This window comes from Protopterus annectens, chromosome 8.part1, assembly GCF_019279795.1.
Source record: "Protopterus annectens isolate FY-2018-M chromosome 8.part1, PAN1.0, whole genome shotgun sequence".
NCBI lineage: Eukaryota > Metazoa > Chordata > Ceratodontiformes > Protopteridae > Protopterus > Protopterus annectens.
This window is the reverse complement of record NC_056742.1, coordinates 268,190,257-268,217,109: the sequence shown is the minus strand read 5'-3', so window position 1 is coordinate 268,217,109 and position 26,853 is coordinate 268,190,257. Positions and strand designations below refer to the sequence as shown.

Here is a 26,853-nt window from a genome sequence, read left to right as displayed (position 1 = left end):
AGATTTTAAATATTGCTCTTATTATAAGCTTAGAAAATTGGTTGAATAAAAGATCTTGTGCGTTTTCTGGAGGATATAAAGTCTGAAACTCAAATGTTCCGTTATTTAGTGAGTTCAGTCCTTAGTGATTTGCCAGAAAACCACATATTTTATGAGGAAGTGACAAAAATGAGAGGTAAAAACTGGACAGTCTGTGAAAAGCTGGACAGTTGAGAGCTATGTATAATTTGCCTCATGTAGCATGACTTGAGACAGCAATTTACATTTCTTGAAACGTATTGCAAAGTCTAAACTTAGTAAGGTCCAGAATCCTTCATTCAGACACCGTACCGACATTCAGCAAATCTAGCCTGCAGGCACCTCTTTAACTTTTCTGACATTAATAGTTTCTCAAAGCGGGTGAGACTTTTTAAAACTGTGACGGAGGTTCCTGGAGACGGTAAACTTTAATCAAACATTTTTCCATTCCATCTTACACATAGCTGTGCTCGATGACGTGACTCAGGCAGATCACTTTGCCACGTGGGGGTAAAAATAGCATCCGTTAATGGTTGCTGATGGTGATACGACCTTTCACTGGCATTGTTCTGCTGACTCCGACATCCACAGTCACGCAAAAGGAGCGCTTTCCAGGAAAGGTGGTACGAACTGCACAAGGGGCGTGACAATAGAGGCAGTGGGTGGAGCATGGATAACTAACCTGTATTTATAGCACAAGCAAGTTATCAGCACCTGCAGCCTTTCAGCAGTTGTAAGCTACTGAAGCGTTCCTCATTTTTTAATACTCCAGGAACTATGTCTACATCATTGAATAGGGTGGTGCTGGTATTGGGCGGTGCAGGTACCGTTGGATCCGGAATAGTTAAATCTCTTCTGGAAAAAGGTAATGGAGCTATTCCGATTTAGGTTATTTCGTGATTTTATTGCTCAGAAAAATGCTATGTTATTTATGATTTACTTTTTAAAACTTACAGTAAAACGAAGTCTGATTAGTTTTGCGTTCTCACTCTGATGTAACTGGTCAAACCATAGTTTAAACCATCCTTCTCGAAAATGTGGAAGACTACCTGTCATAACGAGGGGCAAATGGGCAAAATGTGGAACGCATACTAATAACTTTACCTAGGAAACTCACTGGAGGGCTGGAATGTGTTGTTTGCACGAATAAAAAGTTATTTTGATTAATTAATGTGATTGAATATTATTTCCCATTGATGGCTATTAAAAATGTTAGCGCTGAATATGTGGCAGACCCTTTCAGCGTGGAATAATGAGGAATATGGACTTTTTAAGACTCGAAATGAGGACCATTCGGCATAATGGGAAGTTATGGGTCAAACTGGCATCCACCCATCTGAATGTCATTTTATGTGTAGCTGGCCTTTCTAGTTTTAGTTTTATCGAGCAGAAAAGAAGAGTTCTCATTAGAAACTGGATTGCAATGATACAAAAGTGCTGTGGACTGGCCTCACTTTACTACATAACTAATTCAACAGCAAATCTTGCTCCTTGCTGTTTTATAATCAAGACTGTTATGTTTTTTCTTAGCCATTACTCTGGTCATGTACTACAGCTTTGCTAAATAGTGCATTTGGTCAGTCATGGTTTGTTCTTATAGTTACACTGGTGTGGCTATCATGGTTGTTAACACTTTTACTGTACTGACATGGGTTGTACTTCAGAATAGACGAACTATCTTACAGTATTTTTTTCATCTGCTCTATATGGTCATAAGTAGGAAAATCATGTTGTAGGGATGTATAAAGCAGCCAGGCCACTGTAAATTAAATGCTAATGAGTTCTGTTTCAAATGATGGATAAAACCAAGTAGGCACTAATAAATAAACACTGAATTGCCTTGTGGAAGTACATACTGACTTTGTTTCTCAACTGGGTTGTTACAAGTAACTTTAACAAGGTAAAGTCATTGTTTCATTAAAAGATAGTAGTGTTACTGGAGTAAAATTAAATGTATATCTTTAGATGCTTTTTGAAGATAGATTTTATTTGTTGATTATTAACATAACTCTTGGAGATCTAAAAATTAAGTCAACTAATTAAAAAAATCATTGATTGTCCGTAGCAGAATGGCAGTGTCTACAGATTTATACAACACAGCTTTAAATTGCTGTTGTCATTGATTCATCTTCGTTCTTAAAGATTTCCACTTGTAGCACTGTTTTATTTTTGTGTTTTATAGTATTACTGCTGTTTTCCTGTTATAATTCTTTTGCTTCATAGTTAGTATTTATCAGTAGCTATTCTAGCAGATTATAAATCTGTAATACATACACCACTCCATACTTTTTCTTCAACAGTAGTTCAGCTGCAGTATAGCATATGGTATAGGATAAATTAATTTAATTTTGAGGACTTTTAATTTATTATGTCTTTTGGCTGGTATCTTTGAACTTTTGGTTCCTCTACATGTGCCTTGTCTTTTCTTCTCTGAATGCATCTGAAAATGAACAATAGGTAGACTGACCTGTATTTCAATACATTTTTAGAGATTAGTAAGGTGGGTGCATCTTCTGAGTTTTCATCAGATCTTATTCCATAATGTATTCAAAGCAGCAGACACAGTCTACTTTGCATAAGTGTTTTCACAACCAGTTGCATAAATGCGTGCTACTATGGAAGTTTAGGCAGCATACAAAATAATAATAAAAAATCTAGATATGAAAATGTATTTTACAATAGTTAGGAAGTTTAGGCATCATACAAAATAATAAAAAATCTAGATATGAAAATGTATTTTGCAATAGTCAGGATAAGAGGGAGAGCTATGTGTAAAGTATTTAATTTTCCATTTGTCTATTTGTGTAGTGTGTACAAAAGTGGAAGTATATTTATATAAGTATAACTCAGTCTGAGAAGGCAGTACCTGTTGAAATGTAAAGTACCTCTGTGCCAACTGTGGGTTGGAGCCATAGCTCTCAATTATCTAGATTTTTGCCTCATATTTTTGGTCGGTTCCTCAAAATTTGTGTTTTTCTAGCAAATCACTGAGGACTGAATTCATTAAATAATAGAATATATTTGAGTTTCAGACTTAATTTCATCAGAAAATGCATAATGCATGCTAACACAAATCCTGTTATTCTAGTAACTTTATAAGAGCAATATTTAAAATCTGTCCCTATTTTTAGGTCTTTGTCCCCCCCATTATTTTATGCTTTGTCCAGATTACTAAGAGGTTAAGGGGTATGTTTGGAGCTATTACTCAGGGGTATGCATAAATGCCCTATAGTAACTGTCAGTAAAGAGGACAGAGGACATATTGTTGCCAAAACTGAAAGAGTATGTGCCAAATGATGCGTAGTAATTCTATGCCCAGCCATACAAAGGGTATATGCTTCACATAAATTTTGTATAGTAATAATATGCCTAACCATGCAGAGGGTATATGGTTCACGTAAATGATGTATAGTAATTCTGTACCCAGCATACAAAGGGTATAAGGTTCACATAAATGACGTATAGCAATTCTGTGCCTAGCCATACAGAGGGTATATGGTTCACTGGCTGTCAGTAGGAGATGTATCTTGCACTAAGGAATATGCTTCTAGGGATGCTTGGGAGAGAAAAGCATAAACCAAATTATAAGCAAAGTAACTACATTTTAAGTGAGGAGGTGGAGTAGTACATTTTTACCATAGCGGGAACTGCATGTTTTTTTTTTTTTTAAACAGATAAACAAAGTCCATTTCCATGTCCCAGGAAGGGACTTTGCATTTATGCCAGAAGGAGTTGCCAGTGTCAACAGTGAAAGGCTGTCATGCCTCATAAGGAAGTGTGTAAGGCAGTAGTGGGTGGTAGGAGCAGTATCCAGTCACTGCTCTTTACAGATGGCCAGATAAGTTTCACAGATATTTAATATCAATTATTAAAGGATAGAGTGCATGTTATATTGAAATAAAAGAATAACTCATCAACATTTATGGAGAGAGACCAGGTATCATGTGAGGCATAAGTGTGTATCCATATGGGTATGTAATTGTCTCACCAGTGACACAATATCCAGCTGTAGCTGTGTTATAGCTTTTCTGATTTATGAATAGCATAGTGATGGAGAGCTAATTATTCAGTTCTTTATGTTGGTGGAGCCACATTTGATGTGTGTAGAGAGGCTGGGTGATGAGCCATAGCTGGCTCATCGACCACCCTTTGCCAGTCCCACAGACTTGTGACCCACCCCTCTGCCAGTCCCACAGACTTGTGACCCACCCCTCAGCTCTTCAAAACAAAGAGCAAAAAAAAAACACTTCTGCCAATCTTCCCATCATTCCCCACAATTCCACACCGCGTCAGTGATCAAATGATGTGCAAAAAAAAAAAACAACATATTCGGTGTACTGTTTGGCTACCTAATGTACAGCAGCCAATCTACAGCCACAGCTAAAAAACAACAAACAAACAAACCAACAACAACAAAAACACACATAACTAGATTGACTTTCTGTACTAGCATTTCATCGCAAGTGTCAAGAGGGGCCTGTGATTTAGAGGAAGACGGCTGATTGTCCTGCCCAACTATAGGTGCCTGAGCTAAGTATATCTTTATATTAACATAACCAGAGAATTACTGCCTTGGTGCTTTTCCTGCTGTTCAAAGCATTTTGTGAAAATAAGCATCATTTGGTCAAGAAAGTTCTACCAGTAGACAACAGTGACCATTTATAGTGGTTGAACGTGAGACTGTTTAGTAATACATCTCAGTGTGTCTCCATATGTATGCATGTGTCAAAGGGCATGCTTATGTTATAAGTTGTTCCAAAAGCTATGGTACAACCTGTCATCTTTTAGTTATAAATATGGGGTCTACTAATACATAACAAGACAATGAAGTGATGCTATGCACCAGAGAGGAACATTTCCAACCTAGGAACGGAACTATATAGTTGGGATATGTGGGCTAGGGGACACAATTTAATTGGAATCAGACAACTAATATCTTATGCAGCATATCCTTTCCAAATTGATAATAGCTGACTAGGTGGCACAGTGACTTAGTGGTTAAAGTTTCTACCTCAAAGCTTCACAATTTTGAGTCCATTCCCGATCCTGAGTTACTCGTGTACAGTCTGCATGGATTTTCTCAGAGTACTCTGGTTTCCTTCCACCTCCTAAAAGCAGTGATCGGCTGGAAAAGTTCAAAATGTCTATATTTATAATGCATGTTTAGCTAGGTTACATAGAAACAAGTGCAGTTGTAATTTTCATCTACACTGCGTTCAACTAAATTCATATGATTGTTTGAGCCTTGACATTGGACTTAGTGTAACACCTGCCTTTTTGCATGAACATATATCCTTGAAGTCAAACAAAAGCACTCTTTTAGAAACAGAAAAAATGGCAATATAAATAGAGTAAACTAACAAAACCCTAATGTTTCCTTCTGTAGTATGTACTAATATAATTAGCACACTTTAAAAAAACATTTGGGGGACCTTGCCTCCTTCACCACCTGTCTTGTGGCTTCACAAAATTAATTTTTCTACATAAAAGTCTGAAGATTCCTGTGTTATATATTTAAAGTGTAGTTTTGCACTTCTCATGCATCTTTTACTCTTTTGCAGTTATTTTTTTTCCTCATATACTCATGATGTTAAAATTGCAAGTGGTTTGAAACAAACAAAAAAGATTATGGCATGTTTTTTGATGTTTTCACTTCACTGTTGATTCAGTTTTTCCTTATGATCACACCAGAAAAATGGTGCGTACACTAGCAACACATTTGAGTAATCAACAACATACTTAGATGAACAGCTACTTACTTGCATTATGGTTTCAGTAATAGATCATCACAGATGCTAATTTTCAATTCAGGGTGGTCCACTTGTAAGATGTTCCAGACAAATTGTCTTACTAGGATACAACACTTCAGTGTTGCTGGAATTAGCATGGAAAAATAGCAGGTTAAACACTAAACTTGGCATTAAGACATTGTTGGTTTAGTTTTTCATGATGTCATGTCAGGAGTTTTCAGAGTCAAAAATTTTTTAAGGGGTTGTGCTTGTCGACAAAATTAATAGCAAAAATAACACCTCTTTAAGATGTATCAAACACTGAAAATTTTGATATGGTATCTGATCAGGAGATTACCTCCAGCGTTACGGCTTGACTATTAACATATGATATGGAAAGTGTCATCTGTATGTAAACTTTATTCCATCTTTAAGAAAGCTTATAGAATCATCATCATCAGCCCCCTTTTTTCATTTTCTACATGGGGTTGGGGTATCATGTTATCTTTCACCATCTGCCTTGATTCAGTGCCACACTCCTGCCTTTTTCGACAGTCATGCCTGATTGTCGCAAATCTTCTTTCACACAATCCATCCACCTCTTTGCTGGATGCCCTCGTTTCCTCTTACCTTCTTCCTGTCTGTCCCAAATCTTCTTCACCAGATTGGACACGTGCAGAAAATCAGAAGACAAACCACCATAATCTGTTCCCTTTGATCTTTTCTGCAATCAGAGCTACTTTGGTTTCTTTTTTTGTCCTCATTTCTTTGTCTCTCCCACAGGGTGGATCCTACCACCCTTCTGTAGTACTTAATTTCCATCACCTCTAGTTTCCTCATCTGCTCTCCCTTTACTGCCCAAGTTTCTGCACCATACAGTGGCATTGGTCGCACCACTGTCTTGTACACCTTACTTTTCAGCTTCTTTAGCATTCTTCGGTCATAGACTACACCTGAGACTCTTTGCCAGTTGGCTGCAGCCCCTCTGATTCTAGCTTTGACCTGTTCATTCAGACTTCCCTTCTCCTCAACCACCCCTCCTAGATACTTGAAGCTATTAACCTGTTCCACTGTCTTCCCTTCTATCTCTATTCTCAGCTTCTTATGATTTCCCAAATTTGCTGCCATTACCACTGTCTTAAATGTGCTCCGTTTCATCCAATGTGCCTTCAGTTTTGTATTCCTTTCCTGAAGTTCTTGTTCAGATACTGCCTGTAATGCCACATCATCTGCATACAGCAACTTTGTTGACCTGTCCCCTCTGACCTGTTTGCTAATGTAGTTCATTACCAGTATGAACAGCAGTGGGCTCGGAGCTGAACCCTGGTGCACATGCACTCCAACTGGGAACCCCTCTGTGAGACCGAACACTGTTCATACTTGAGTCATTGGCTGCTTGTACATAGCCTGCACTAATTCTACCAATGTTTCTGTGACTTTGAACTACTGCAGGACTGCCCAAATCAGCTTTCTTGTGACCTTGTTATATGCTTTCTCCAAGTCTAGGAATGCCCAGTTGGACTCATTCCTTATCTCTGGCTTCTTCTCAACTATCTAGCTCAACATCAGGTCAGTTGTGCTGCATCCTGATCTGAATCCAAACTTCTCTCCCATCTTACATTCTACTACTCTGCATATCCTTTTCAGTCACCTTCTCCAGAGCTTTCATGCCATGTGACAGGGGTTTGATGCCTCTGTACTGCCACAGTTGTGGATGACCCCTTTTGTTTTTTTTAAACATCTTTATTGAATTATTACTTGTGACAGGCAAATTTACATGTATACAAAAGTAATCAAACTGTATTAACAAGTTCCTGTTTACAAACATTATACTTTACGTGTATTGCTATATGTCATATAACCTAAACAACTTACATAAAATATTCAAATCCTGCTTCTTTTTTTTTTTAACAAGAAACATCTTTATTAAAACATCCCTTATGACATAGGCAATCATACATTTACATAAATGAAAACAAACCACACCGACATAATCCTAGTTGCAAGCATTTTACATCACAGATCATAGTGACATACTCCCAGTTACAAACATTATACATCACTTATCTACCCAATCATTTTCATTTAAACATTGCATAGCTCATTTAAGTACTTCCTTCTTTTAAAACCTCATTCCTCCCTTGTATGTATTGTTTCCACGGTTCCCATTTTTTCCTATGTAGTTTGCTCCTACCCTTATCTAAAGATCTCAGTTCCAGTTGTTTTATCTCTGTTACTATAGTCACTATTTATAGTACAGTTGGTTTAGATTTTGATTTCCATTTTCTAGTAATTGCTTTTTTGGCAGCCGTCATAATTGGACACAGCAAGGCCTTACCATGTCTAGACAATTCTGATTCTGTGTCATAGCTCATAAAAATCATCTCCCTCATCACATCAATCTGCCCATCCAGCATCTCAGACAGTACGTCCCACAGGGTATCCTTAAACTCCTCCAGTTCATCGCATTCCCAGAAAATATGTTCCTAATTACCCCTTTCTTCATCACACCTCCAACATTTGCGGTCTACCTGAGGAAAAAATTTCTCGATCCTACCTGGGGTCTAAAAATATCTATGTAAACATTCCTTTTTTAATGGCAGCTTCTGTTCCAGTTTCTACTAAACTCTATCAGTGCTGGTCTTTCATCTAGGACCCCCCTATTTTTTTCTCTTTGCCTTCTCTATCAAGGACTGATGTCGGCAATCACTAATCTGCAGTCCAGATAAATTCTTGGCATCTTCCCATTCTGTCATCTTTCCCTCTCTAGTTATTTGTCCCAATACATTGGTTCTTTGATCAGTTTTCTCCAATAAATTCCAGCCCCCTCTTGCCTATTGTCTATATCCCTAATTGCAGTCATCTGTATCTGCAGATTTTCCTTTCCCATTTTGGCTTGATTCCTAGGATACTTTCTGCTACTTTATGGACATAATATTTTGTATGGTTATTGTTCTTTGGAAAAGCATGCATCCAAAATTCCAGTCTCAACTTGTTTCTTGAGCTTCCCCCCATTTCATCATCATCCATTTCCACTTTGAATTTCAGTTTTCTGCTTGTGTTATGCATAGGAGCCTTAACTATATAGCTTTGAAATATCCCTTTAAATCTGGTAGTCCCAATCCTTCCTGTTCTACTGGAAGAATCAACTTATTCCACTTGACTCTTGCCATCTTCCCTGCCCAGATAAAGTCCTTCAGCTCTTTCTTAATTGCAATCCACAACTTCTCCTCTGGTTGATAAAAATATGCCTGACCTGTGTATAAGACTAATGGGACTAAAACAATTTAATTGCTTGTATCTTGCCATCCATATCCATGTAACAAAATGTCCATTTTCTCAGTTTTTGTATTATCTTTTGTTTTAGTCTCTTCCCACATATCCTTAGTTGCCACACTAGAATGATTTTTAATCCATACTAATAAATACTTAATTTCCCCATAAATATGGCTATTACTGAACCAATTCAATGTATCGATATTGCCTTTGTTTTGGCTTCATTAAAGACATGCGTGCATAAATGGGCATGCCTTCGTTGAAGGTTGGGCATCAAGCTGGCACCTCGGCATTTTGTAAAAATCTACTGCCAATCATTAGCGGACCGGAGTTCTGCTGTGGCGACCCCTTACCGGGAAAAAGCTGAATGATAAACAACAACAACATTTTGTATCCCGAAAAAGTATGAAACTGTCTCAAAATGTTCCACAACACTGTAATGTCTCTTTCTGTTTTCATCAGGTATAAAATTATATCATCTGCAAATATAGCCAGCTTTTCTTGATTACCATACCAATTATATCCTTGAATTTCTGAGTCCCGTGTTTTCTTTGCCAATGGTTCTAAATATAATGCAAATAATAAAGGGGAAAGAGGACACACCTGCCTTGTTCTTCAGAGAAGCCCCCACCCACTTTAATTGTTGACTTCCGATCCCAAAATCAAATTTATAATTTTTTCAGAAAATGCAAATGCTTCCATTGCCCTGCTCATAAACTACCAGTCTACTCTGTCAAATGCTTTCTCTGTGTCAATTCCCACCAACAACAGTGGTATTTTCTTACATTCTGCTTCCCTCTGGATCATCAATGTTCTGTTAATGTTGTCAAATGTTTGCCTCCCCTCCACAAAACTACACTGATCCATTTCTATCAATGTTTGCATTACTTTTGCCATTCTTTTAGCCATTATTGACATAAACACTTTATAAACATGGTTTAGTATTGAAATGGGCCTGTATGAAGCTGGATTTGATGGATCTTTACCCTCTTCAGGTATTACAGCTACCACTGCTTTCTTCCAGGATGTTGGTGCTTCTCCTCTTAAAATACTGTTAAACAAGACCTTCTAGATCTTTATCATTTTTTTCCATCCTAGCTGCCAATCTTCCACAGGAATACCATCTACTTCTGGGAACTTTACTGTAGATGGGTTATACATCATACTTTTTATCTCATCTCCTCTCCTCCTATCCTAACCATTAATAATTGAGCCTCATCTGCCTCTAACCTTGGCATATTTAATTCTTCTATAAACATTTCCATTTGTATCTTTTTCTGATTTCCATATTTCTCTGCTTAATTTATGAAGTATTTCTAATACCTCTACAGGATCTCTTGTTACTTTCCTTGTTGCTGCATGCACAGTCCTGGTGAGGTAAGAAATTAATGGCTCAAGACATTTTCTCATTTAGTAACATTAGTATTATTCTAAAAGAAATAAACCACTGGTGGGAAAGCAGCAAATACACCGACAACCAAAAAAACCCACTTCCAAGCCGATAACTAGTCCCCGTACACTAGAAGGAAAACAACTGGTGTGAAAAAATACCACCGGTCTTTAAACACACTTTATTGCATAAAATAACAAAAGGTCAAGCGCTTTTGTCAAATAGACTTCCTCAGTCCAATGGTTATCTAAAATCACTCAGCTTTTATACCTTTAAAATCAATCAATTAACCAACTAATGAACCATTTAAAGCTACAAGAACGCAATATAAATAACTTGTGTATATACTCATTTAAATACTTTTGAATCATTTGATAACACATTAAAAAACATAAAAATAAGGATTAAAAATATAAAACTTAAACGTACAAAGGATTAAATCAATAAAATATTGTACTTAAAGTACATATACCAGTTATTTTATTCTATTAGCTCTGTATCTCGACTCAAGTTTGATACTAATGGCATCATTGATGCCCGGGAATTCATATGCATTGACCATAAGTTGCCACCTAGTTTCTGCCCTAAGCAACTTATTGGTCCAATCCCCCCCTCTAGGATCCTTACTAACTATTTCCAAGATACCAAACTTGAAACCATGAGTAGGATTACTTTTGATATGTTTGTATAGGGCATTTTTCTCGTCCATTTTTATAACATTGTAACAGTGTTCATAAATCCTACAGTTCAACCTTCTTTCTGTTTTTCCAATGTAAAAACATTGGCAAACCGTACAAAGGGCTAAATAAACTAAACCTGTTGTAATGCAGGAGCCAGAAACCAAATTTATCTCAATCTTAAAGGGGCCCAATCTCACCTTGGGGGTCTCCAAAATGTATTTACATTGTCCACAGGCCCCACATTTATGTGTCCCTTCCTTTCTTTTCTTTCCTTGGTAACTATGTTCCAGAATATTCTTTAAATTTTTATTTACTTTATAAGTAAATAGGGGTTCAGTACCCAATATTCCCAGTACTTCCTTATTCCCCTTGAACATGACCCAATTATTCTTAATAATCTTCTTTACTTCTTTGTATGTTTCCCCATAGGTAAGAACCATAGCCTGGGTAAAGTCCTTCAAGTCTTTAGGATCTCTTTTCATGACTTCCTCACCCATTCCCAATAAGGGAATATATCTGTGGTTCCATTCACTCATAACCTGATTCCTAATTTCTTCCAAAAGGTCCGATGGATACCCCCTATTCAGGAACATATCCATTACCAATCTGGTTTCTTCTTCTGCATATTCCATCTTGGAACACATCCTTACCACCCTCACCATTTGTCCTTTAACAATATTTTATTTAATATATGGGGGTGGTTACTGGAGTATTCCAAATAATCATTAGAAAACGTAGGTTTCCTAAAAATTCTAGATTGAAATATATTAATTTCAGAATCCCTAGAAAGTTGAACATCTAAATATGAAATTTCGTTTGAATTACCATTACCTGTAAATTTAAAATAATCACACACTTGGTTACTATATTCCATAAAAGAATGGAACGACTCTACATTCTTCCATAAAATAAAAACGTCATCCAAAAACCTAAAATATAAATGCCAATCATTATTGTATATCGAATTTAAAACATATCTTTTCTCCCACTGGTACATAACTAAGTTTGCAAAAATGGGGGCACAGCTACTACCCATGGCCACACCATTAATTTGTCTATAAAATTCTCCTTGAAATGTGAAAAAATTATTCTTTAAAACAATCTCCATAAGTTCTATTATAAAATTAATAGTGCTCCCCCTTAAACTGGTATGACTCACCAAAATTTCACAAAAAAATTCCAACCCTATGTCATGCGGGATGGAAGTAAAAAGATCAACTACATCTATTGAAGAAAAATACATTTCATTACTATAACATTCGTCTTTCACTTTTCTCAAAAAATCCCAGGAGTCAATTAGAATGTGTGGAATGGGTGTTAAGGCCTGTCTCACAATCCGATCAATATAAATATCTATAGTGTAGGTAACACTATTATGAGCGGATATAATGAGCCTGTAAGGAGGATCCTTTATATCCTTGTGTGTTTTTGGAATACCAAATACTATAGGTATTACAGGATATTCAACGTTAAGGAAGTTGTATTCTTCCTCATTAATGACCCCTTGAAATAAGGAGTCTTCCAACATAAATTTTATTTTCCTAAAAAAATATTGATTTCATTTCTAGAAATTAGTTCAAACTTGGACCCATCATTCAACATACTAGTTATTTTGTTATTATAATCTTCTACACTGGTGGTGACCATGCCCCCACCCTTGTCAGGTTTCATATACCGGGTATCAAAATTATCACGTAATTCAAACATTAATTTTCTTTCTTTAAAAGAAAGATTGTGTTTCCTATTTTTACTGGTCTGTAATAATTTATATATTTCTTGAGTACAGACGTTTTCAAAAGAATTTAAAATAGGTATTAAAGGGGGGTTATAACAACTTCTCTTATAAATAGTAGATTTCACCCTCTCAACCTGATCAGATCTTCCTTGATTTAAAATTTTCAAATTTAATTTCCTTATAAAAATCTTGAAGTCAGTTAAGGTTTTACTACAATCCTCCCTAGTGGAGGGAACAAACTTCATACCCTTCATGACTAAATTAAATAATTCTTTATTAAGAGGGAACTGTGCATAATTATAATTTTTAAACCCTTTGTACGAATGGACAATACCATCACTACTAAAAAAGTCCTCATCTGGATTTCTATTACCATAAACTACATAACCTAATTGTAACTGTTTTTCCTCCTGGAGGACAGGTTCCTGTACCTCTGTCTGGCCCCCTCCCCCCTGGGTTCTAAAAAATCTTTTCCTTGTCTTATTTGATTTCTATTATGGATCCTTTCGGATCTTCTGAGTGGGGGGGGGGGGTATTCGGTATCATATTCACTATCTATATTATTACTTCTATGGACCCCTGAGTTCCCTTGGGGATTTACAGTTTGACTGTGTGTACTATCTCCAGAATTGACTCCCTCCATGTAGGCTTTAGGAAAGGGATAAGCTAAACCTTTATTATACTCAAATTCATCTCTCATGAGTTTCTTCTTTTTCCTCCTGATATTATTATTCACCTCATTTTCAACCCTGTTGAAAATTACATTATATCGGTAGGAATATTGATTAAAACAAACATCATTAAGAATTACATTGTTAACATCATCAATTTCTTCAAAAAGTCCATTAACCTTTTTATTATTAATTTTCAAGATGAATTCCATTAATTCTATTCCATGTCGATCAAACATTTGTATCAGTTCGTCACATTCAGGTTCTCCCTTTTTTACCCCATTTGGAAACCTATAAGTGCGGAGCCCTTTTGGGACACGTCTCTTTTCAATACATTCCTTTAAATATGTATTGTCACATTGTAATGCACGTACTTTGTGCATTTTAGTCTCTAAGCACACTAACCTGCTGTCCATACTGTTCGTATTGGCTAGATTATTGTTGTCAAAAAAGACATGTTCTTTCTTACTCCAGTCTTTCAGTCGGTCATGTGCTGAAAAAGTTCCAGTGGGTTCTGTTCGATTTCCAAAGCCTTCCAAATGACTGGCCAGGCTCTCCGAATGCATTAATTCCGTATTAGTGGTTTCCATACTCCTAGTGCCAACAGGAAGAGGTTTGTTCACTACCGGTGGTGTTACCTCTCTACCATTCCCACCACCACCAGTCCTGGATCTGTCAAGAACTGTAGCGTGGGAATTTGGATGTTCTGAACCACTGCTTGTAGTTCAGACACCTTTTCCGTTAAATTGAAAGTTAAATCATATAAATTGTCACTGTTCCTCCTTATGGGTTGACCACAGGGGATATGTACCGATTCCATGTCCTCCTCGAACACCGGGGAAAGTACATTGTCCTCCATACCGGATGGAAAATAATGGGTCCAGTAGGCTCTGGATCCACCAAAAAATCACAAAGAAATAAACCACTGGTGGGAAAGCAGCAAATACACCAACAATAAAAAAAAAAAACACTTCCAAGCCGATAACTAGTCCCCGTACACTCGAAGGAAAACAACTGGTGTGAAAAAATACCACCGGTCTTTAAACACACTTTATTGCATAAAATAACAAAAGGTCAAGCGCTTTCGTCAAATAGACTTCCTCAGAACAATGGTCATGTACCAGTGGGAGAAAAGATATGTTTTAAATTCGATATACAATAATGATTGGCATTTATATTTTAGGTTTTTGGACAACATTTTTATTTTATGGAAGAATGTAGAGTCGTTCCATTCTTTTCACATATTCACATTCACATATTAGCACTAAGCTAACTGCCCTTGCGAGCTATTTTAAGCTTAGCCAGTTACCCCTTGTGAGACTCAAACCCTGCACCTTGTGCTTGGAAGACAAACACCTTAACCATTAGGCCACACTCCCACAATGGAATATATTAACCAAGTGTGTGATTATTTTAAATTTACAGGTAATGGTAATTCAAACGAGATTTCCTATTTAGATGTTCAACTTTCTAGGGATTCTGAAATTAATAAATTTCAATCTAGAATTTTTAGGAAACCTACGTTTTCTAATGATTATTTGGAATACTCCAGTAACCACCCCCCATATATTAAACAAAATATTGTTAAAGGACAAATGGTGAGGGTGGTAAGGATGTGTTCCATGATGGAATATGCAGAAGAAGAAACCAGATTGGTAATGGATATGTTCCTGAATAGGGGGTATCCATCGGACCTTTTGGAAGAAATTAGGAATCAGGTTATGAGTGAATGGAACCACAGATATATTCCCTTATTGGGAATGGGTAAGGAAGTCATGAAAAGAGATCCTAAAGACTTGAAGGACTTTACCCAGGCTATGGTTCTTACCTATGGGGAACATCCAAAGAAGTAAAGAAGATTATTAAGAATAATTGGGTCATGTTCAAGGGGAATAAGGAAGTACTGGGAATATTGGGTACTGAACCCCTATTTACTTATAAAATTTAAAGAATATTCTGGAACATAGTTACCAAGGAAAGAAAAGAAAGGAAGGGACACATAAATGTGGGGCCTGTGAACAATGTAAATACATTTTGGAGACCCCCAAGGTGAGATTGGGCCCCTTTAGGATTGAGATAAATTTGGTTTCTGGCTCCTGCATTACAACAGGTTTAGTTTATTTAGCCCTTTGTACGGTTTGCCAATGTTTTTTACATTGGAAAAACAGAAAGAAGGTTGAACCACAGGATTTATGAACACTGTTAAAATGTAAAAAAAATGGACGAGAAAAATGCCCTATACAAACATATCAAAAGTAATCCTACTCATGGTTTCAAGTTTGGTATCTTGGAAATAGTTAGTAAGGATCCTAGCGGGGGGATTGGACCAATAAGTTGCTTAGGGCAGAAACTAGGTGGCAACTTATGGTCAATGCATGTGAATTCCCGGGCATCAATGATGCCATTAGTATCAAACCTGAGTTGAGATACAGAGCTAATAGAATAAAATAACTGGTATATGTACTTTAAGTACAATATTTTATTGATTTAACCATTTGTACTTTTAAGTTTTATATTTTTATCCTTATTTTTATGTTTTTAATGTGTTATCTAATGATTCAAAAGTATTTAAATGAGTATATACACAAGTTATTTATATTGTGTTCTTGTAGCTTTAAATGGTTCATTAATTGGTTAATTGATTGATTTTAAAGGTATAAAAGCTGAGTGATTTTAGATAACCATTGTTCTGAGTAAGTCTATTTGACGAAAGTGCATGACCTTTTGTTATTTTATGCAATAAAGTGTGTTTAAAGACCGGTGGTATTTTTTCACACCAGTTGTTTTCCTTCGAGTGTACGGGGACTAGTTATTGGCTTGGAAGTGTTTTTTTTTTTTGGTCATTAGTATTATTCTAGCTACTGCTTGGCTTACTGCAAGGGCATTTGCAACACTTACTTCAGTTTTCTTTCTAAATGGCATTTGGTAGGCGGCAGTAAATAACTGAAATGGCAATGTGACCCATTTCATATAAGTGCAGGGGCCATCTGTGACAGTGGCCTTTGCTTGCCAGATGACTAGATAGTCTGTGTCACTGGTAAGTCTACATGGGCTGAATATGTTGACTGACAAGGATGACAAGGAGGGGCTTTGATATTTGGGTATGGCTGCCAGTTAAACAAAAAAAAGATGTAAGAACAAGAATGACAATTGAAGAAATGCAACAATATATTGGAAGGAAATTTCTGATTCAAATAAAGTTATAAAAAAGGAAATGATACTGTTTGACTGCTCCATCCTGGCTCCAATGGAAAAAACAAAGGACACGTCAAGTTAAAACATGTGATGTGATGAGTTGTTACAGATGATAGGTCAAACAGATATGGAGGTGGCTTAGATGAGGAAAAGGGGTTGCTATGGGTTGTTTTCCTCTCACTTACTGTGCTGTAGTATTGCTGCTGATGCATGATCATGTTGGAACTCAGAACTTAAACCTGGAACTTGGTAATGGCCAACATGACTGTAAATTAGCTATTCATATATTTATGCAAAAAAAATTGTTTGTGATGATGATGGTTGTGTCCCCCAGCTAGTGCAGGGTCGTAGGCAGGTGCCTAGGGAGCCTTGTGCAGGATCCAGACATGGTCTATGTGGCTCTGTCAACCCATATGATGTGTTCTTGATGACAGGCAAGTATATATTCAGGGATTTTGAGCCTATAGCTAGAAGTTCAAAAGGCATCTGATACATTCATCAGAACAATGACATGACATGTTGTGCCAGCTGTACTTAGAAATCTGAAATAAATGGAAGCAGCTATCTGGATACATTTCATGTCCAGGACTATGTTAACAGATACAAGTCATGTGCACTTATCACAGACCTTTGAAAATCGTGTCTTTTGTATAATTTGCTTTAGAGGTCTGTGAACATAGCCTCACAATAACAACAAAGAGAAATAAAATAAATGGCACCAACATGGCCTACAGCATCAGTAGGGCGACATAACAAAAAGGGGAATACAATCACCAGGTAGGACTGGAGGGAATTCCCACTGTGGCAGAGCTATCATAGTTGCGTTTTGATTTGTGATTTAGCAAAGATGATATAAAAAATTGTGGCATGAGAAATGTTAGAGAGGAAGTGAGGTAATGTGTTCAAGGGAGCTATATTCTGCTAATACTGTCCTTTTTATTCTGCTGACAGACCATCACATATTATCACTTAATACATTTTATGCATTAAGGAGGACTTCTGAATGTAATTGAACAATTTTTAGATTGTAATATCTTTGGCTAATGGCCCCAGATTTGGGAAGTGTCTGAAAGGGTCCTGTACCAGTTTAGCTACCTAGTTAACAAACAAATAAATAAATGCATAGTGACCCAGTTGAATACAAACTCACTATTTTATACTTTGCTCTACCAAGATGTGCCTGTTTGGCACCCTTCAAGGGGTGCGTATGGGTATATGGTTGTCCCCAGTGAAAGTCATAGAAGGTCCTCATGTCTACAGACATGCACAGTAGTTACAGAGTAGGGGTTAGGACTGCAATTACAAAAACAACAGATGGGAGTGTGGACAATGATCTCCCATGCCTGGCTGTCCACCTCAGTGAAGAATGAAAAGACCAACTAATGAGAGAGCTGAAGGCTGACGTGTAGCTGGGGAAAGAAGAGTGAAAAACTGAGTACCGAGTACCTTATTATGGTGGGTAAAGTTTTTGTTTTCAGATGAATGTCCTTTTAAACCTCAACATCTCTAGCTACTGTACTGGAGTACATTTACACAAAGCATATTTGAATTATTCCATGATGTGGATAGCTACATAGCAGAATCACACTCAGCAACTCGCTCTTCATGTAAGTTGTTTATAAGAATTTGGAAGAATAGTTCAGCTGGACCCAACTGTGGCATGCTTATCTGGCTGCCCCATGAATTATTTTTCTCCTTTCCCCCTTTTCTCTGGTATTCATTTATTTTATGTGCTGCTGTGCCCCTCATCATGTCTCCCTTCCATACACGTGGAACACACACTTTAGACAACAGCCATTAGATAGTCACATGTAGGTTCTCTAGATGCTTATCGCTTCAGTGCTGTAGATAAAGCCCTGACTATGGGCCAGGCAACCTGGGTTCCATTAGTGTCACATCAACTGATGGAGTGGCAGGGGAAGGGATGGGCATGCCTATCCCCAGGGGGTGGTGGTGCATGGATATCTCCCTAAGATGATCCTTGATGAAGACTGGAGAAATTGTTTGAAGGGGGAGTGTGGTTGAAATGTAGACCTGACTGGGCTGTTGTGGAGGTGGGGGAAGTACTCCACTTGCTCACATTGCATGACCACCTAGGTCATACCCTGTTACCACACGGGACACAGGAAAACAGGGCAGGTCATAAGAGAACCTCTCCCTAGACAGATGTTTCAACGTGCTGATCCCCCAGTAGCCTAAGTATCTGTGATAGACCCCAGCAATACCGAATAGAGTCTGGGGGGGGGGGGGCAAGAGTGTGCTAGTAGAGCTTGTGTGGACAGAACATGATGGCCGGAGTAGCAATGATGAAGTTCAGAGGTAGAAAAGAAAAATGTTTCATTAGATGCTTACTTAGTAAACCCTGAGAATATGATGCACAATGCCAGAGCACTGGCATCTTAATACTGATCCATTTCTGTATTCCTTGTGCTGTTATTCCACTTCTGCTTTTCTTGGATTTAATCTGGATATGCAAATTGATTCAATGTCCTGCTCTTGGTCACAAAACTTCAAATTAAAAAAAAAACAATTTTCAAGAGGGGGTATGGACCTGTCTTTCAAGGGAAGCAGAAAGGGCCATTCCATACATCATTGCTCAGAATGGCTGTGGATTCATTAAGAGAGTAGGCTTTTGGCCTGATTTACCGTAAAGGTGTATACTGCTTCTGTTTCTTGGCTTTATTTTGTTTCAGTACCTACTGAAAGAAGGTATTCTTCCTGAAGTTCTTGACATTCCTGCTGCAGTAACAAACTCTGACCTGCAGAGTGTGCTATTATCCTGTTGGAGTTTACCAGATCAGGCAGTTGTGCTTGCTTCACCTTGTCAGTGGATTGATTTCAAGAGATAGCAATCAGATCATCTGTCCTCACTCACATAACCTCCTTTTCTCAAATCTGGGTACAGTGATAGTTGAATATCCTTTCATCTTTTTATATTTTTCTTTGTGACCATTTTGTAAAAAAATATTTTTCATCCTCTTTGCTTCTCCCTCAGTAGATGCAGCTCAAGTGTTGAACTTAACCAGTTGTGTGTTTTCCACATATCAGATAAAATACCCACTGACTGGTTTATATACCAGTGTTGCAGACTGTGAGTGTAGATTCCTTGGTTAATGTAATGAGTGGTGAACAAGTTGCATTTTGCAGTCTTTGATTCAAATTCCAGGAGTTCATTTGCATATTGTATGACTGAGCAAATTATTTATGTAGACCATAGTAACTGGATTGTTTCTGATAACATGCAGTTCATTTTTTTTCAAAGTTTTATTAAGACTTTCCGACACCTAAACATCGAATAAAGCATGTAGGTAAACAAACTGAAGGCTGATAGTATGCAGACGTGTCTAGTGGGTCTACCTATATTAGTGAAGCAATGTAAGGAATCCATGTGAATGTGATGTTAATATTACGATCTTAACTCCCAGAGCTGATGAAATATAGTAGCTGTGATACCTTGAATTTAACTGTTTCGTACTTTCACAGTGTGAGGCTCACACAGGTCACTTACCTAGTTAACAATTATTATATTAATGTAGTCATGGAAGAGATCTGTGCAAGTGTTAAGTGAACACCATGACCCTGGACGAGATCATGAAGTACAATTGCTTTGGCAGTGTTACCTTGCTTTTTAATGTTACTGAAGTCGGACTGGTGCACTCACACAGTTGTATTTCTCAGTTATATATATATATATATATTGCTTATGGCGGAGGTGCACAATACTGCCTGCTCCTGACCTGGTTATTTTTTAAGAGGATATAGTAAACTATTATGGTATTGTACATGAAAGCTTTTATTTTGGTTTCTGTCATCAATATTCATTGATGAGCAATTTATTCTTTTGATCAACAATCTGAGTGTTTATTTGCTCTCTTGCCTGCCAAAAACAATAATAAGGGCACAGTACCAATGAGTAAGGGCACAGTACCAATGAGTAAGGGCACAGTGCCAATGAGTAAGGGCACAGTACCAATGAGTAAGGGCACAGTACCAATGAATAAGTGCACAGTGCCAAGGAATAAGGGCACAGTGCCAAGGAATAAGGGCACAGAGCCAATGAATAAGTGCACAGTGCCAAGGAATAAGGGCACAGTACCAATGAATAAGGGCACAGTACCAATGAGTAAGGGCACAGTGCCAATGAGTAAGGGCACAGTACCAATGAGTAAGGGCACAGTGCCAAGGAATAAGGGCACAGTACCAATGAGTAAGGGCACAGTACCAAGAAGTAAGGGCACAGTACCAAGGAGTAAGGGCACAGTGCCAAGGAATAAGGGCACAGTACCAATGAGTAAGGGCACAGTACCGATGAGTAAGGGCACAGTGCCAATGAGTAAGGGCACAGTGCCAAGGAATAAGGGCACAGTGCCAATGAGTAAGGGCACAGTGCCAATGAGTAAGGGCACAGTACCAATGAGTAAGGGCACAGTGCCAAGGAATAAGGGCACAGTACCAATGAGTAAGGGCACAGTACCAAGGAGTAAGGGCACAGTGCCAAGGAATAAGGGCACAGTACCGATGAGTAAGGGCACAGTACCGATGAGTAAGGGCACAGTGCCAATGAGTAAGGGCACAGTGCCAAGGAATAAGGGCACAGTACCAATGAGTAAGGGCACAGTACCGATGAGTAAGGGCACAGTGCCAATGAGTAAGGGCACAGTGCCAATGAGTAAGGGCACAGTACCAATGAGTAAGGGCACAGTGCCAATGAATAAGGGCACATTACCAATGAGTAAAAAGAGTGCAACCCCCTAGGCAGAAAGAAAGGGCTGTGTAGGTCAATAGGGAACTAGGACTATGCACCAGGGATAGGTCGGCAGATGACCTGTGGACATGCATCTCAGGATAAATCAAACATCCTTGTCTCTGATGCATGGTAGATTAAACATTTTTTTCATGTTTGATATGTTTTGGGCAGAGTAGTGGCTCAGAGGAATGATCTTTGCCTTACATCTTCGGGCTTTAGTTCTGACTTCCTGTTACTGTCTGTGTGGAGTTTCCACATTCTCCCTGTGTTTATATGGATTTTCTCTGGGTACTCCAGTTTCTTCCCCAAAACACACTGATTGATAGCTACTGCACTGAATATGCATTTATATGCTGTATTTAACCTTGCCTTTCTGACCTGGGTTGTGGGTGAAAAGGGCCTATGGATCAGCCCACTTAATTGGTTAAAACTGCAAACAAAACACCTATTTTAAAATGCATCTTTGTGTTACTGCACTTCTACCTTTTTCCTTCACTACCAGTTTGATGCTACCGACTGCTTTTTAAAATGGTGGTGGTTTGCATTTTATCATTTTCTTAAGTAACATTTTAAATGTGTCTCACTGCTTATCAAGGCTTCCCGTGAGTATTAATGAACTCAAAGTCTTTATGATTCTGCAGTGTTTTGACAATCCTGCTCATGTGTGAATCAGTAAATATACTATTCCATGTAATTCCACTGCTGACATTTCACCAGATGGAGGTACTGTCCCCCAGTCTGACTAAACTGGGAAACACGTGCTACAGCTGTAGCCTGCAGCAGACCAGCCCCTCTTCACAAGGGTCTTTCTTAGCAGGAACATGCTAACACTGTTTGTCCAAGATTGAGAGCTGCTCTCCCTACACAGTAACTCAGTGATACCCCAAAAATGCAATACATATTTTCTTCTGACACACACCGTATTTCATTTACTTTTCACTGCAGCTCAAGTTTTCCATTACCTTAGTCAGGCTGTACAACACATCACATTTGTCAGTAACAAATGCTTTGATACTTAATGTGATACAACTTTACATTTCCATATACCAATGAGTAAAACAGAGACTTGGTCACAATGAATGGATTAAATGGTCAGAGCCATGTGTTTATTGCCAAATTACCCTAACAGATTGAAAGCCAATTATTTCAGGAGATGTGCACAAGGCAGAATTCTCATGGAGAACATATTTATGTGCATATATATGTCATTTAAGTATTAGTACTGTTCTTATCTGTCCCTTCAGCATTCAGATTAATTGTTCAAGTTAATCAGTTTCCTTGAGTCAAATTACAGTCTGCCTATGATTGATGCTAGGCTACAGGGCCCCCTGGTACATCCACTTTGGGGCGTCTGCTTAGCTGAGGGTCCAGTTAGGAAGTCCTGTAACCCCCCCCCTCACATACTTTTGACCGCCATTATCTTTTATACCGTCTTCAAAAGAAGGGGGGGGGTGCAATCTTCTCCCTTCTGCCAAGCACATCATACCTTACCCTAGCTAGCCCAAACTGCAGTTCCATATCATTATCTTTCATACCGTCTTCAAAAGAGGGGGGGGGGTGCAATCTTCTCCCTTCTGCCAAGCACATCATACCTTACCCTAGCTAGCCGAAACTGCAGTTCCATATAAAAAAGGGCACACCCTCCTCTAAAAGGTAAACCCCACCCTTGTCAAACCTTTGTGGCTGTCTGACCTGAATACCTGAGTAAGTGATATGCAAATGACCCTCTATGCTCTGAAGCAGTTTTTCCATGATGTTGTTAACTGTGTGTCTCATTCTCACCATTGCTGCGATGGAACTTGCTCCTCCTCTAGTTTATTCACTGTATCACTTCAAAGCAATATATAATAGCCTGTGGCAGTCTCTCACTAATACAGTTCACATCTTGTAAAATTAAATCCAACAATTCTCTGATGGGTGTCTGACAAACACATCTCCCCAAGTGCAATAAAATGACCACAGGCTCCCCTCCCAAGTTTGCCTGTACCAAAACCTGCCTAAGCTGAGGCATTCAACCTTGCATGCACACTGCCTTTAGTCCCTAGCTTGAGATCCCTTTATATAATGCAACCAGCAATGTAGTCATTGATGAATGAATGACCCAGATGTATCCAAGCCTCTTCAGTAATAAAGTTGTAATACAAAAAGAGTTAGATCAGTCCATTTCTGATGTAAGATTTGTATACTTTGAATTTCCACCTACCCAATTTCTTGACATTGTCTTGCAATGCCCCTACCCTGTGAGCATAAGGGGCTGCTCCTATCCAAAATTAGTATGGCATGTACCTGCCTCAATCCAACCCACTCAGTTCCACTTACTTCTGAAGTACTACCCTTATTTGATACTGAGTAACTGTGTCCCCTTGCTGATGACTGAAGAATAATTTTGGATGTGATACTGAGTCATCAGATCCCCTTGCTGATGGCAGAACAGTTTTGGTTGTACTCACCACTATGTCTGATGCTCTGCCAGCACCTCCTTGACCTTTCCCTTCCTAATCCATTTTAGACCTTGTTAAATAAACCCAAACACCACTTTCAGATGCACAAACATGTTGTAGTGGTAGCACCACAGGCTGATCCGTCCATTTATTTGGTTGTACCAGTTCAGACTATCCAAATGCACCATAAAAAAGGAAAGGCTGTGAATAACAAAGCCTTGTATGGGACTATATGGGTTCTCTGCATTTTGTTTCTATTGAATGTCTGCTTGGTTGACGACTGTTAAGGTTTGTGTTTAATATTGTAGGTATGGATAACCAAATGTTCAAAATGTAAAGGGAATGTTTTGGCAAGAAAGGTGAGTTGAGTTGGAGGGGATGAAAGCATTTGTGCATGAGTGTGAGAGTCAGGGATAGGGTTGATGATAGTTGGGGGAATAGGTATTGTATGTTTGTGTGTCAGTATATGTATTTTAAGGTTAAGGTTAGGTAAGGGGATGGGTGTAATGTTAGTGTGTGTTTGTGCATGCTTGTGTATCTAAGTGTGTCTTGTTTAGTGGCAGTGTTACTGGAAGGTTTTTATGAAGGTAAGGTGTGCGGCTACTGTTGGGGGAAGGGGCAGTATTAGGGTTAGCATCCATTACTATGGTGGTGCAGGGTGTTGATGTCCCAATACCAGACTGAAACCTTAAAATATCCCCTTTACTTAAAACATCCCGTTTACTGGTATTGGGAGTAAGTGACTTGTTAACACTGTAATTTGGGGTGGCTGTGGGCCCATAAACAGCTTTCCCATAAGCCAAAAGCTCACCTTGGCTAGGTGATTCGGCTCTCCACTTGGCTTTCCAAATACCAAGCACTGATGCTAGTACGCAAGCAATAATGCCCGACAAGGTGTGTGTTAATGTGTAATTAATGCCTACCCAGGGGTGTTGTGTGGTCTGATGCCACACAACATCCATCTAAAAACCTTAAATATACATTGTAAAATGAATAATAGGTTAAAGAAAAAATGTAGTTGGTTTTCCAAGTCTATATAACCAAATTCACATAACATGGAGCACAAGATGCCCCCATTATGACCCTTAGTCTGGTTGTAAGTCTTTTGTCTTCAAAGTATATACAATTATTCAACAGCACCAAGTCTAAGGTTTACTACCAAGGAAATCTGACTGTTGTCTAAACATAAACTTGGATAAGTCTTCAAGGGATACAAGTAAATAAATCCACTACATCGATGGTAAGGCAGTAAAGTGTTTCATCTCCCAATTCAGGGGTGCTATGACTAAGAAAACCCCATGAATCTTTCAAGATATGTTTTATTTAATTAACACTGGGTTTTAACAGCCTGTCTATGTATACCTCAAGTGGATAGGTTTTTGAACCCTGTGCTGAAACCATCGGTCTAAAAGGATGGTTGTCAAGGTTTTCATGGACCTTCGGGATACCAAAAATGGTAGGTATAAAAGGTGTCTTATTAGATAAAAATTCAAATGTTGAATAGTTGATAGAACCTTGAAGTAAGCAGTCCTCTAGAAATAAATAAATCTTTCAATAAGCTATATTTATTTCATTGCATGATAACATACAATATGTTTCATTGTTTTGTAGAATATCATACATACATCCCAAATAATCAGTTATGTCAAATAAAATTACACCCCCTCCCTTTTCGGGTTTCATAACCCTGCTATTTCAGTTGGTAGTAAGTGAATTCAAAAGATCCTTTTTAGTAGAATTCAAATTTCTGATTCCATGATAAAAACTAGTGGGGGAAAAACGTTATGAATATCAGATTCACAAGCCTTTTCAATGGTTAAAACTAATGGATGGGATGAGGAGTTATAGACACTTTTCTTCAAAACTGAGTAGTGGTTCAAGAGGTTTTGCCATCAAATTGGATGGCTAAATTTAGTTTACTAGTAAAAATTTAGTTCTGCTAAAAGATTCACCAAACTGATACTTTTATTGGGAATAAAAGTAAAGCCATTTTTAGGTGGTCTCTATAGAACTATAATTAAAAATATTGAAATTATACATCAGTAAATGATAAAACGTAATATGTATATGTGTGTGTGTGTGTATATATAATTATACCCATCCTTGGGCACCCATTAGTGAATAAAAAGGATGAAGAAAATATTACAAGGATGAAAATCCTTCAATTTTTTTCTGAATTCGAAAAAGTCTTTATCAACCCTTTATAGTACAGGCATGGAAAAGGTTAAGGATTTAGTGGCAAATAACTGGACTATTTTTAGAGGAAATGAAAATGTATACAAGTTACTTGGTGAGTCTCCCTGTCAAGACTTTACCAAATTTAACAAAAACATTGGAAAAGTCAAGTAATAACTGTAACAACTCTGTGAAAAAAGAACATGTAAATGTGGAATGTGTGGACAATTAAATATATTCTAGAGAATGTAGAAATACATTTAGAAGATGTTACACAACATAAATTGCTTTTAAAATATGGTAATTGTAACAGTAGTGGCTTGATATACATAGCAAGCTATGGCACTTGCCTTGCCTTCTAGATTGGAAAAACAGAGAGGCAGCTAAGGAGGAGAAGATATGAACAATGTTGTAATACTGAGACAAAATATTAATAATGCATTAAATAAACATTCCACCACTTGTGTACATTTTAATGCTTTTTTATTTGAGATTTTTGGGATCACCTTTTGTGTACATTTTAATGCTTTTTTATTTGAGATTTTTGGGATCATTCCGTGAGATCCTAGAGGTACAAGGTATTATATAGGTTCATAGGTAGGTACTAGGCTATCTGCCCGAGGACATTTATAAGCCTAGCTAGCATGTGTCAGCTTTCGCCACCCCATTGATTAATTAACTGAGCCTCTGTCAAGAAGAGCCAATGAAGTGATCCCAGGGGTGTATTTTCTGTTACCCATCCACTCGTCAAGATTTCTCTTGAAGAGTGCTAGTGAGGGGCTCTGCCTAATGTAGT

The 26,853-nt window shown here is 37.9% G+C and overlaps 1 protein-coding gene across 1 annotated transcript in view; it reads left to right on the top strand.

Moving 5' to 3' along the window:
- The first annotated feature begins 751 nt into the window (after positions 1 to 751).
- LOC122810303 overlaps positions 752 to 26,853 on the top strand; it is a 189,974-nt gene continuing 163,872 nt past the window's right edge. The window contains exon 1 of the mRNA XM_044081862.1: positions 752 to 883. Coding sequence (XP_043937797.1) covers positions 796 to 883 — 88 coding nt within the window. The 5' untranslated portion in view covers positions 752 to 795. The remainder of the gene's footprint in view (positions 884 to 26,853) is intronic.